Source organism: Scyliorhinus canicula, chromosome 9, assembly GCF_902713615.1.
Source record: "Scyliorhinus canicula chromosome 9, sScyCan1.1, whole genome shotgun sequence".
Classification (NCBI taxonomy): Eukaryota; Metazoa; Chordata; class Chondrichthyes; order Carcharhiniformes; family Scyliorhinidae; genus Scyliorhinus; species Scyliorhinus canicula.
Genome location: NC_052154.1, coordinates 155,740,259 through 155,753,190, shown reverse-complemented (window position 1 = coordinate 155,753,190; position 12,932 = coordinate 155,740,259). Strand labels below are relative to the sequence as shown.

Here is a 12,932-nt window from a genome sequence, read left to right as displayed (position 1 = left end):
GGATGCTTTACTACTGCAAGTCAAACAAACTGGAACACAAATGGTCAGACAGAATAAAAATGTTAATGCAGGCATTAGCATGAATAAAGTCTGCTACTAATCTTGGTTCATTCAGCAGAAAAGGAGCAGCTTGGGTTTTGATTATTTCATGACAAAGTTGGTGACCTACCTTACCGATGCAATAAAACTGCTATTCAGCTTCAGTTGAACCAAACTGGGTAAATGAGCACCTGTAAGTAGACAGAATTTATTGTATTCATTTATAATGAGACAAATGCAACTAAATTAATGAAAAGTGACAAGTTTAAAATGGAAAAGATCTATGGCATTCTTTGAATACCAACAAGACTCGCTCACCAATGAATAAACTGAGCTACTTCTGAGGTCGTCTCCTGAAGTTCATTAAATCAGTCACAGTTACATACATAGGGCCCACATATAATAACAAACAATGCATTCAGAAAGGCTTTGGGATAAAATTCCTCATGAATGCTGATCTCATAACTCGGTACTCTAAACTATGCAATTGATGGCAAGTTTTCACATGCTGTTGTCACTGTATTACTGAGTGAAATATATAGTTCGAACGAAAGGATAAAAAGTATTTACTTCAAACAAAGCCAACATAAGGAATTTTACTTAAAACTCCACTGTTTCATTTTACTTGTTTAACATGCCCAGTTTGTTCAATTGTGTAACTATTTTGCACCAAAATGGCGACTGTATGAAATAACAATACATACAGCAAGCAGGCTTACTTAAACCTCACTTCCATTACTTTCACAATTTCATCCACTATTTCCTGAACACAATACAATTCGAGGCATGTTTTTAATCTGGCCATGAGAAAAAAGGGAGTAAGCGATAAAGAAGGAAAGGCTAAGTTAATACAGCATTCATGTTAATCGAAGAGCTGTGCTTCTTGTCTTTATTTCATTACCACCCATTGATTAGCCTTTTTCTCTCCTCAGGCTGAAGGACTTGCGCTCTGGCTTTTCTTTTGCTGATTAAGTGTTCAAGATGAGTAGACTTCCAATTTTCTTTCTCTCGCTGCAAAAAGGCCAGCCTCTTGCCTTCCAGTGGCAGAAAATTTGAAACTTTGAGCTTGGTGGTGTGCTAAAAAAAGGGAGCATGTAACTCTTTTGACCAAGCCAAATAGAAATAAAGAATCTGTTTTGACATAAAACAGAGACAACCTACTGTGACTCAAACTAGCTGCAATTGTTTTGAGTCTCAAATTTATTGAGCACTGTATTAGAAACTTGGGAACAGGAAAGCTTTGCTCGAAGGGACTACAACATCACAGCGCTGATTATCTGACCCTGAGATTACAGTTCTCCGCTGGGAGAGTGGAATTAGCTCTCTGGTTCTCACATCCACAAGATGTTAGGGCTGATTGACTGTCTACAGCTATGAAGGATCATGTTGTGGAGTTACTGGCGTTGGACTGGGGTGAGCACAGAAAGAAGTCTTACAACACCAGGTTAAAGCCCAACAGGTCTGTTTTGAATCACTAGCTTTCGGAGCACAGCTCCTTCCTCAGGTGAATGAATAGGTGGGCTCCAGAAACATGTATATAGACAAAGTCAATGATGCAAGACTTTGGATCCAGACCTTCAGAGCACCCTACGTGCTCTCATCCCACTGCCTCCCGAAAATACGCAAGACCAACACACCTGGCCGTCCTATCGTATCACGCAATGGGACCCTGTGTGAGAACCTCTCTGGCTACATCGAGGACATCTTGAAACCCATTGTACAAGAAACGCCCAGTTTCTATCGCGATACGATGGACTTCTTACAGAAACTCAGCACTCATGGACCAGTTGAACCAGGAACATTCCTCGTTACAATGGACGTCTACACCAGCATCCTCCATGACGACGGTATTGCTGCATCAGTCTCAGTGCTCAACACCGGCAACTACCAATCTCCAGATGCAATTCTGCAACTCATCCACTTAATTCTGGATCACAACGTTTTCACCTTCGACAACAAGTTCTTCATCCAGACACACGGAACAGCCATGGGGACCAAATTCGCACCTCAATTTGCCAACATCTTCATGCACAAGTTTGAACAAGATCTTCTCACCGCACAGGACCTTCAACCGACGTTATACACCAGATACATCAATTATATTTTTTTCCTTTGGACCCACAGTGAAGAATGACTGAAACGACTACACGATGACATCAATAAGTTCCATCCCACCATCATACCCACCATGGACTACTCTCCAGAATCGATTGCATTCTTGGACACACTCATCTCCATAAAGGATGGTCACCTCAGCACTTTGCTTTCCCGCATGCCCACGGATAACCTCACAATCCTCCACTTCTCCAGCTTCCACCCTAAACACATTAAAGAAGCCATCCCCTATGGACAAGCCCTCCGTATATGACTCACAAAAAGTTGGTTTACAGGTGATTAAGAAGGCAAATGGATTTTGTCCTTCATTGCTAGAGGGATGGCGTTTAAGACTAGGGAGGTTATGCTACAATTGTATAAGGTGTTATTGAGGCCACACCTGGAGTATTGTGTTCAGTTTTGGTCTCCTTACCCTAGAAAGGACGTACTGGAGGATGTGCAGAGAAGATTCACCAGGTTAATCCCAGAGCTGAAGGGGTTGGATTACAAGGAGAAGTGGAGTAGACTGGGACTGTACTCATTGGAATTTAGAAGGATGCGGGGGGGAGGGGGGATTTTATAGAAACGTATAAAATTATGAAGGGAAAAGATAGGATAGATGCGGGCAGGTTGTTTCCACTGGCGGGTGAAAGCAGAACTAGGGGGCATGGCCTCAAAATAAGGGGAATTAGATTTAGGACTGAGTTTAGGAGGAACTTCTTCACCCAATGGGTTGTGAATCTATGGAATTCCTTCTCCAGTGAAGCAGTTGAGGCTCCTTCATCAAATGTTTTTAAGATAAAGATAGATAGTTTTTTCAAGAATAAAGGGATTAAGGGTTATGGTGTTCAGGCCGGAAAGTGGAGCCGAGTCCAAAAAAGATCAGCCATGATCTCATTGAATGGCGAAGCAGGCTCGATGGACCAGATGGCCTACTCCTGCTCCTAGTTCTTATGTTCTTATGTATACACAGGATCTGCACAGACAAGGAGGAGCGTAACAAACTTATACAGCTGCTGAAAGATGCCCTCGTACAAACGAGATAGGGCGCTCGACTCATCGATCGACAGTTCCAACGCACCACAGCAAAAAAACTCACCAACCTGCTCAGGAGACAAACACAGGACACAACCGACAGAGTACCCTTCGTCGTCCAGTACTTCCCCTGAGCGGAGAAACTACGACATCTTCTTCGCAGCCTTCAACACGTCATCGATGAAGATGAATATCTTGTCAAGGTCATCCCCACACCCACACTACTTGCCTTCAAACAACCGTGCAACCTCAAACAGACCCTTGTTTGCAGCAAACTACCCAGCCTTCAGAACAGCGACCATGACACCACACAACCCTGCCATGGCAATCTCTGCAAGATGTGCCAGATCATCGACATGGATGCCACCATTACATGTGGGAACACCACCCACCAGGCACATGGTACATACTCGTGCGACTCGGCCAACGTTATCTACCTCATACGTTGCAGGAAAGGATATCCCAAAGTGTGGTACATTGGCGAGATTATGCAGACGCTGCGACAACGGATGAACGGACATCTCACGACAATCAGCAGGCAGGAATGTTCCCTACCAGTCGGGGAACACTTCAGCAGCCAAGGGCATTCAGCCTCTGATCTTCGAGTAAGCGCTCTCCAAGGCGGCCTTCAGGACACACGACAACACCGAGTCGGGGGATAGTGATTTTTGGGGTGTCAGAAGATCTGGGAGCGCAGGAGCCGAAAGATGCCGGAGTCCTGGCCTTTGCCTCCTAGGTAGCCCGGCGACGGATCTTGTTAATGTGGAGGAATGCAAAGCCCCCAAGTGTGGAGACTTGGGTTAGTGACGTAGCTGGGTTTCTAAGTTTGGAGAGGATAAAGTTCGCCTCGAGAGGGTCCTTGCTGGGGTTCTCCAGGCGGTGGCAACCGTTCCTTGACTTACTCGCGGAACGTTAAGTGAGGAGGTCAGCAGAAGCAGCAAACCGGGGGGGTTTGAGCATTAAGGTGAGTATTTTAAATTCAAGGTGTTGCTAGACTTGAAGTTAACATAGGTAAGCGAGCAGAGGAGTAATGAGCAAACACGATTTGTTGCAATGGGACATGGACAGCAAACTCTGAATGAGCAGAAATTTACAAAGAGTGGCAGATGGGAAGCTGGTCAGACAAATTTTGAAATAGTTAAATCATTAAATAGGTAACAAAAATGCAGAGAAGGGTTTTTTTTGATTTGGACATAGGTTTTGTGTTCCTCAGTCTAACGTTACTGGAATTGCTTGGCTGGGTTTTATTCAGTTCACTCTGTTACTGCAGTCCTCATTAGGATTAAATAGGATTAAATAATGGCATTAATTTCATGAGAAAGAGGATAAGTATTTAAACAGTTTTGCATACCTGTAAAGTATTTTATAGCTACATTCTTCACATACCTAAAATTCATCTCGAAGCAACAGCAACTCACACATGCCACGACACAACAAATATAAAACATCAAACCAGAAAATCCTTCAAATAAAGAGCTATGATTAAACAAATCCACAATAAACAGATTTCCTACCAAAGTTTCCAAGACTGTTATCCTGTGTATCTACGCACATCTCCAGAACTTTCACCTTTCGTAGGTCCTCTGTCTCAGTCAGGGCTCGCTGGAAGGATAAACAAAGACGCATGTATAGTCAACAGCAACTTGTATTGACAGAATAAAATATCCCAAGGCACTTCCATAAAGGTATTATAAAACAAAATATGACATTGGGTCACATAAGGAAAGATTAGGGAAGATGATCAAAAGTTTGGTCAAAGAGGCACGTTTAAGGAGTGTCTTAAAAGAAGAAAGTGAGGTAGAGACACATACAAGTTTAGGAAGGAAATGCCACAGTTCAGGGCCCAAGGGTTAATGGTTGTTTTTTGAGGACAGGGCTGAAGATGGCAGCTTTGAAGTAGAGAAGGATAGAACTGAAGGAGAGAGAACCATGAACAATGTCAGCCAACATGTGAGCTGGGATGAAAAGGCGGTCAGTAGTTTATTGGAAACAGGGTTAAGGAGCAGGAGGTGGATCTCATGAATAAGAAAAGCCCAGAGAAGGCATGTGGGGAGATAGGAGAGAAACTAGAGAAGGAAATCAGTTCAAGACTAGGGTAAGGGCAACCTTAGAAGAAGTTTGGTTGGGTGGGCCAACAAAAGGAAGGGAAGTGACAGAGGCAGGTGGTGAAGTGGTCTCAATCGTTGTGACAAAGAAACCCATGAGAAGCTTGCATTTGTCATCGGAGGCAAGGGCTGAGGAGACAAGGGTTTAAGAAGATGGCTTACAGTAAAGAGAAGAGAAGCCGGAATTAGCTTACGAGAGCAGGACCCCAGTGCTTTACATGGACCAACCATATCTGGCAGTGAATGGTTAAACCAATCGTTCACCATATAATTCCTGTTGTGTATTTATAGTATTTTCAGTGATTCTTGACCAGCAGCCTTGCACTTAAGAGAATGCTTGTGTGACAATCAACCTTTTGTGCCAATAACTGGGCAGTGCAACATTTCAGCCTGTATTATTAACATCTCCTGAATAAAGCTCTTAGTTTTTATTGAATCCCCATGACCTCCTAAAGTCAATCTGCGAAAGCCACACAAAAAACTGGTGACGAGGAAGCCGGACAAAGCTTGCAATCACTCGAAGGAAACACCAAAGAATAAATAATAATAATAAAAATCGTCACCACGGAAAAACTGGTGGCGAGGGAGTAGCAGCCATCTGGAGAACAAAAACAAAACACAGAAAATGTGAAGAAAATAACTTTAGAGCAAAACTCGCGACATGCTCTACACAAAACTCAGTAGCCATGAGTAGAAATTACCCGAAAACAATAAATTTAGAGCTGGGGATGTTGTAAAACACAAAGAAAAACAGGCTGAACCTTGTTTTGGGAGAAAGGAAGCAAGGTAGTGCTAAGAATTCATGACACATTATTGAAGGACCTGGATGTGGTCCTAGATCTGGTCCTGTGTAATGAGACAGGACTGATTAATGATCTCATAGTTAGGGATCCTCTCGGAAGGAGCGATCACAGTATGGTGGAATTTAAAATACAGATGGAGGGTGAGAAGGTAAAATCAAACACTAGTGTTTTGTGCTTAAACAAAGGAGATTACAATGGGATGAGGGAAGAGCTAGCTAAGGTAGACTGGGAGCAAATACTTTATGGTGGAAGAGTTGAGGAACAGTGGAGAACCTTCCAAGCGATTTTTCACAGTGCTCAGCGAAGGTTTATACAAACAGAAAGGAAGAACAGTAGAAAGAGGGAAAATCGACGGTGGATATCTAAGGAAATGAGGGAGAGTATCAAATTGAAGGAAAAAGCATACAAAGTGGCAAAGGTTAGTGGGAGACCAGAGGACTGAGAAATTTTTAGGGGGCAACAGAAAGCTACTAAAAAGCTATAAAGAGTAAGATAGATTATGAGAGTAAACTTGCTCAGAATATAAAAACAGATAGTAAAAGTTCCTACAAATACATAAAACAAAAAAGAGTGGCTAAGGTAAATATTGATCCTTTAGAGGATGAGAAGGGAGATTTAATAATGGGAGATGAGGAAATGGCTAAGGAACTGAACCGGTTTTTTGGGTTGGTCTTCACAGTGGAAGACACAAATAGCATGACAGTGACTGATAGAAATGAGGCTATGACAGGTGAGGACCTTGAGATGATTGCTAATGGGGCTAAAGGTAGACAAGTCTCCTGGCCCTGATGGAATGCACCCCAGAGTGCTAAGAGAGATGGCTAGGGAAATTGAAAATACACTAGTGATAATTTACCAAAATTCACTAGACTCTGGGGTGGTCCCGGCGGATTGGAAATTGGCAAACGTGACACCACTGTTTAAAAAAGAGGTGGGCAGAAAGTGGGTAATTATAGGCCAGAGAGCTTAACTTCGGTAGTAGGGAAGATGCTGGAATCTATCATCAAGGAAGAAATAGCGAGGCATCTGGATGGAAATTGTCCCATTGGGCAGACGCAGCATGGGTTAGGCAGGTCGTGCCCAACTAATTTAGTAGAATTTTTTGAGGGCATTACCAGTACGGTAGATAATGGGGAGCCAGTGGATGTGGTATATCTAGATTTCCAGAAAGCCTTTGACAAGGAGCCACACAAAAGGTTGCTGCATAAGATAAAGATGCATGGCATTAAGGGTCAAGTAGTAGCATGGATAGAGGATTGGTTAATTTTTATTTTTTATTTTTTTAAATTTAGATTACCAATTATTTTTTCCAATTAAGGGGCAATTTAGCGTGGCCAATCCACCTACTCTGCACATTTTTGGGTTGTGGGGGCGAGACCCACGCAAACACGTGGAGAATGTGCAAACTCCACACGGACAGTGACCCAGAGCCGGGATCGAACCTGGGACCTCAGCGCCGTGAGGCGGTTGTGCTAACCACTAGGCCACCGTGCTGCCCGAGGATTGGTTAATTAATAGAAAGCAAAGAGTGGGGATTAATGGGTGTTTCTCTGGTTGGCAATCAGTAGCTAGTGGTGTCCCTCAGGGATCAGTGTTGGGACCACAATTGTTCACAATTTACATAGATGATTTGGAGTTGGGGACCAAGTTGATTTGGAGTTGGGGACCAAGTTTGCAGACGACACTAAGATGAGTGGTGAAGCAAAAAGTGCAGAGGATACCGGAAGTCTGAAGAGGGATTTGGATAGGTTAAGTGAATGGGCTAGGGTCTGGCAGATGGAATACAATGTTGACAAATGTGAGGTTATCCATTTTGGTAGGAATAACAGCAAAAGGGATTATTGTTTAAATGATAAAATAATAAAACATGCTGCTGTGCAGAGAAACCTGGGTGTTCTAGTGCACGAGTTGTAAAAAGTTGGTTTACAGGTGCAACAGGTGATTAAGAAGGCAAATGGAATTGTGTCCTTCATTGCCAGAGGGATGAAATGAAAATGAAAAATGAAAATCGCTTATTGTCACGAGTAGGCTTCAATGAAGTTACTGTGAAAAGCCCCTAGTCGTCACATTCCGGCGCCTGTCCGGGGAGGCTGGTACGGGAATCGAACCGTGCTGCTGACCTGCTTGGTCTGCTTTAAAAGCCAGCGATTTAGCCTTGTGAGCTAAACCAGCCCCGGAGTTTAAGACTAGGGAGGTTATGCTGCAATTGTATAAGGTGTTAGTGAGGCCACACCTGGAGTATTGTGTTCAGCTTTAGTCTCCTTACCTGAGAAAGGAAGCACTGGCGCTGGAGGTTGTGTAGAGGAGATTCACTAGGTTAATCCCAGAACTGAAGGGGTTGGATTACGAGGAGAGGTTGAGTAGAGGTTGAGTAGAAACATATAAAATTATGGAGGGAATAGATAGGATAGATGCAGGCAGGTTGTTTCCACTGGCGGGTGAAAGCAGAACTAGGGGGCATAGCCTCAAAATAAGGGGTAGTAGATTTTGGACTGAGCTTAGGAGGAACTTCTTCACCAAAAGGGCTGTGAATCTATGGAATTCCTTGCCCAGTGAAGCAGTTGAGGCTCCTTCATTAAATGTTTTTAAGATAGAGGTAGATAGTTTTTTTAAGAATAAAGGCATTAAGGGTTATGGTGTTCGGGCCGGAAAATGGAGCTGAGTCCACAAAAGATCAGCCATGATCTCATTGAATGGCGGAGCAGGCTCGAGGGGCCAGATGGCCTACTCCTGCTCCTAGTTCTTATGTTCATATGTGCACAGAGAAAAATGGCGGGTGTTTTTGGTGCTGTGGAACTGTTTGATGAGAATACAGATCAATGGAACTCATATCCAGAACAAATAGAATATTTTGTTCAAGCTACGACATTTAACCTCCTTAAGAGTCTGGTACAGCTGGGAAAGCCAGGCCCAAAAATTTACAAAGAAATTATTGAGTTCATGCACTATTCACTAAAACCTTTCATCATCGCAGAAAGGTTTAGATTTCATAAGCAAAACCAAGAGGAAGGGGGAAATCGATTGCACAGTTTGTCGCTACACTGAAAAGATTGGTTGAACACTGAATTTGGGGATGTATTAAACAATTCCATCCAAGATGGGTTGAGGAGCGAAGCACTTCAAAAGCAGTGTTAACCATCAGAAACTGACTTTCTGTTTAAAGAAAGCCTTGGAATTTGTTGTATTGATGGAATTACCAAGAAGCTCAACAGTTGAGTTCAAACACAAGAATTCACAAGATGTCGGCCGAAGCACGAATGCAAACATAGGCTGGCACTTGCTGTGCTAAAATTGGACACTCAGCAGAAGATTGTCGGTGCAAAGATATCTTGTGCAAAGATTGTGGGAAAAAGGGCCACATTAAACGCACAGGTTGGAAGAAGAAACAAGCTTCAGGTAAAAGTTGTAAAAAGCAAAAGCCGAATAAAACAAATGGCAAACAGAATAAAGAAAAAAGTGTCCATGCAGTACAAAAAGGACGTGAGGGGAGACCAGTCCGAAAACACGTTGTCATTAAAGCATTAGCTATTGCTGATGCTACTAATTGGTACTGGGTCACTCCACTGCTGGCTGGATAGCCAGTAAAGATGGAGATGGACACTGGGGCAGCAGTCTTGCTGGCACGAGAGACTGTTTATAAGAAAAGCTCTGACAGATCTCGTTGAAAGCTTCAAAGGTAGTGTCAAAAAATAAGTGGTTCCATTGAGGGGCCATATTGCTGTAACGGACAGATAGCAGATTTGTCCTTGCATGTAGTCAAAAGGAAATTATCAGGCACTAATGGGAAGAACTTGGTTGGAGAAGATCAGGTTAAATTGGGGCAAAGTAAACGTCATGACATATTTCAAATCAGGCCTTACCAAAACCCTGAAAAAACACACTATTGTTTTCAACGGTGATCTTAAAAGAATTAAGTATATCTCAGTAAAATCAAAGAAGAAGGTCAGGCGAAATACTTAAAGGCGAGGTCGGTGTCTTATGCAATCAGACCTAAAATAAAGGGCGAATCAGAGTGACTAGTCAAGATGGGACTCCTAGAACCTGTTAACGTGAGTGAATGGGATACACCAATCATGCCAGAATTGAAAAAGGACGTATTTGTGGTGATTTCAAAGTGACTATTGTCATGTGAGAGTACCTTTTAAGAAATGGGGGTTTATCGAATAGCTGTACTGGATGTACCTTTAAGAAATGGGTGTTTATTAGAGAGCTGCAGTGATGTCAGAGAATTGGTGGAGCTGGGCTGTCTGTCTGCTTTACTTTTGTTTTAGGCTGTTTGCTACAGGGTGTGGTTAGTTTTGTTTTGGGAGCTGGATAGCTGGAGGCAAAGCAAGGAGCTGCATAAGGATCTCTCTCTGCAAACTAAAGACGGTCTCCAAATCAATTGGGTGATTTCAAAGTGCTGACTTCTCTCAAAAGTGAATCTAAACCTGATCTGTGTTAAAAAGGGTCTTTTGTCTTCCGGATGTTGTTTGGGAATTTATTAAGGGTTATCTATCGGGTACTGTATTCTTTGGGGATTTATTGGTGCTCGTTGGTCGAGGGGTATGATTCTCGCTTCGGGTGTTTCGGTCTCGAAATTTGCGAGAGGTCCCGGGTTCAAATCGCGGATTCAAATCCCGGATGAGCCCTTTGATGATGTTTCATGAGCAGCACGGTAGCATTGTGGATAGCACAATCGCTTCACAGCTCCAGGATCCCAGGTTCGATTCCCAGCTTGGGTCACTGTCTGTGCAGAGTCTACACATTCTCACCGTGTGTGCGTGGGTTTCCTCCGGGTGCTCCGGTTTCCCCCCACAGTCCAAAGATGTGCAGGTTAGGTGGATTAGCCACGATAAATTGCCCTTGGTGCCCAAAATTGCCCTTAGTGTTGGGTGGGGTTACTGGGATATGGGGATAGGGTGGAGGTGTGGACCTTGGGTAGGGTGCTCTTTCCAAGAGCCAGTGCAGACTCGATGGGCCGAATGGCCTCCTTCTGCACTGTAAATTCTGTGATCCGTGATAGTTGTTAAGATGTTTACTGTGGGTTTATAAAGTATTAACTGGTTTAATAAATAAACATTGTTTTAATTTAGAAGTACTGTAAAGCTCTGTTGCACCACACCTGTAGAGTGGACCGTGTGCTCCCCTTACCACAATCTATTAAAAGTCGTGGGTCAGGTGAACTCCAAGATACATTTTGGGATTCTCTAAACCCTGGCCCATGACAAATTGGGGGCTCGTCCGAGATAAAAGTCTATCTATTGGACTGGCTTTGTAAACTTAAAGACAGTGAGGGGTGAGCATATTGTAGGTGCTTTACAGGTGTGGTATTCTAGTTTACGTAGGGGGTGTGTTGTGGACAATGGCTCTTTCAGAGGCTCAGAGGTTTTTGGGGGTGGAGATGGTCACACGCGGTACCTTACAGACAGAGACTAAAAACAAACTTTTAGATTTGGCAAAAACATTGCAGTTAACATTACCTGACAAAATGAGAAAAGAGGAGGTATTTACAGCAGTAGCTGAGCATTTAAAATTGTCTGAGATACAGTCTGACGCATTAGAAATGGCAAAACTTCAGTTACAAATCAGGCAACTTGAACATGAAAAAGAATTAAAACAGCTTGAATATAAAATGAGAGAAAAAGAAAGAATGGCCCTAGCAGAACAATAAGAAAGAGACAGGGAAATACAGATCAGGGAAAAAGAAAAAGAGAGAGGAAAGGGAAAAAGAGAAAGAGTTTGAACTTCAGAAAATGGCCATGAAACATGACAGTCAGTTAAAATTGGCGGACGTAAACATAAACGTACAGTTGGATGATAGTGATGAGGGTAGTGAGGAAGAGCGTCATAATCAAAGGCTTGCTGGGGATCTATTTAAGTATGTCCACGCATTGCCACGGTTTGACGAGAAGGAGGTAGAAGCCTTTTTCAGTTAATTTGAGAAGGTAGCTAAACAAATAAAATGGCCACAGGACATGTGGGTATTACTGATTCAAACAAAGCTGGTAGGTAAGGTTAGTGAAGTGTTTCCATCACTACCGGAGGAGGTATCTGTGACGTATGAGGAGGTGAAAAATCTATCTTAGATGCATATGAACTAGTTCCTGAAGCCTACAGACAAAGGTTTAGAAATGTAAGAAAAGAATGTGGTCAATCATACATGGACTTTGAAAGTATCAAACAGAGTAATATTGATAGGTGGATAAGGGCTTTGAAAATAGACCAAATGTATGAAGCTCGCAGATAAATTATACTTTTGCAGGAGTTTAAAAATTCAATTCCTGATGTAGTGAGAACTCAAGTGGAAGAACAGAGGGTTAAAACTGCGTGATGAGCAGCAGAAATGGCAGATGATTATGAATTAGTTTGTAAATCAAAGCTTGGCTTCTGACATCAGTTTCAGCCCGTGAAGGATAGAAACTGGGGAAAAGAGAAATACTCAAGTGGTAAAGGTAAAGGTGATCTGATGGGAGATAATAAGGAGAGTTTACCTCAGACGAAAAAGAAAATCCAGGAGGGTGGAAAGAGAAATGAAAAGTTTAAAATGTTTTCACTGTAATAAACTAGGCCATGTAAAGTTACAGTATTGGTGGTGGAAGAAAAGTACTGGGAAGGCTGATGCGGTAAAACAGGATAAGACAGTGGGGTTTGTTGAAGTGGGAAAGGAAAGCCCAAATAAAGTAAAGGAGGTGCAAAAGACTGTACAGCCTGATGAAGAGGTGATTGATCAGAAGGTGCCAGATGTCTTTAAAACATTTACTTGTGTTGGTAAAGTTTACTCATGTGTATCAGGAGGAGCAGGTAAAGCAGTCACAATTTAAGAGATACGGGAGCTAGTTAATCTTTAATGGGAAGAGATGAGGAGTTATGTAGT

General features: G+C 42.7%; 1 protein-coding gene across 6 annotated transcripts in view; it reads right to left on the bottom strand.

Moving 5' to 3' along the window:
* Positions 1-12,932, bottom strand: part of lrrc56 (leucine rich repeat containing 56) — a 244,298-nt gene that overhangs the window by 157,843 nt on the left and 73,523 nt on the right. For all 6 annotated transcript variants that reach the window (XM_038807997.1, XM_038807995.1, XM_038808000.1 and 3 more), the window contains 2 exons: positions 4,683-4,770; positions 170-230 (listed from right to left, as the gene is read on the bottom strand). In XM_038807997.1, the coding sequence (XP_038663925.1) occupies positions 170-230; positions 4,683-4,770 (149 nt within the window). The remainder of the gene's footprint in view (positions 1-169; positions 231-4,682; positions 4,771-12,932) is intronic.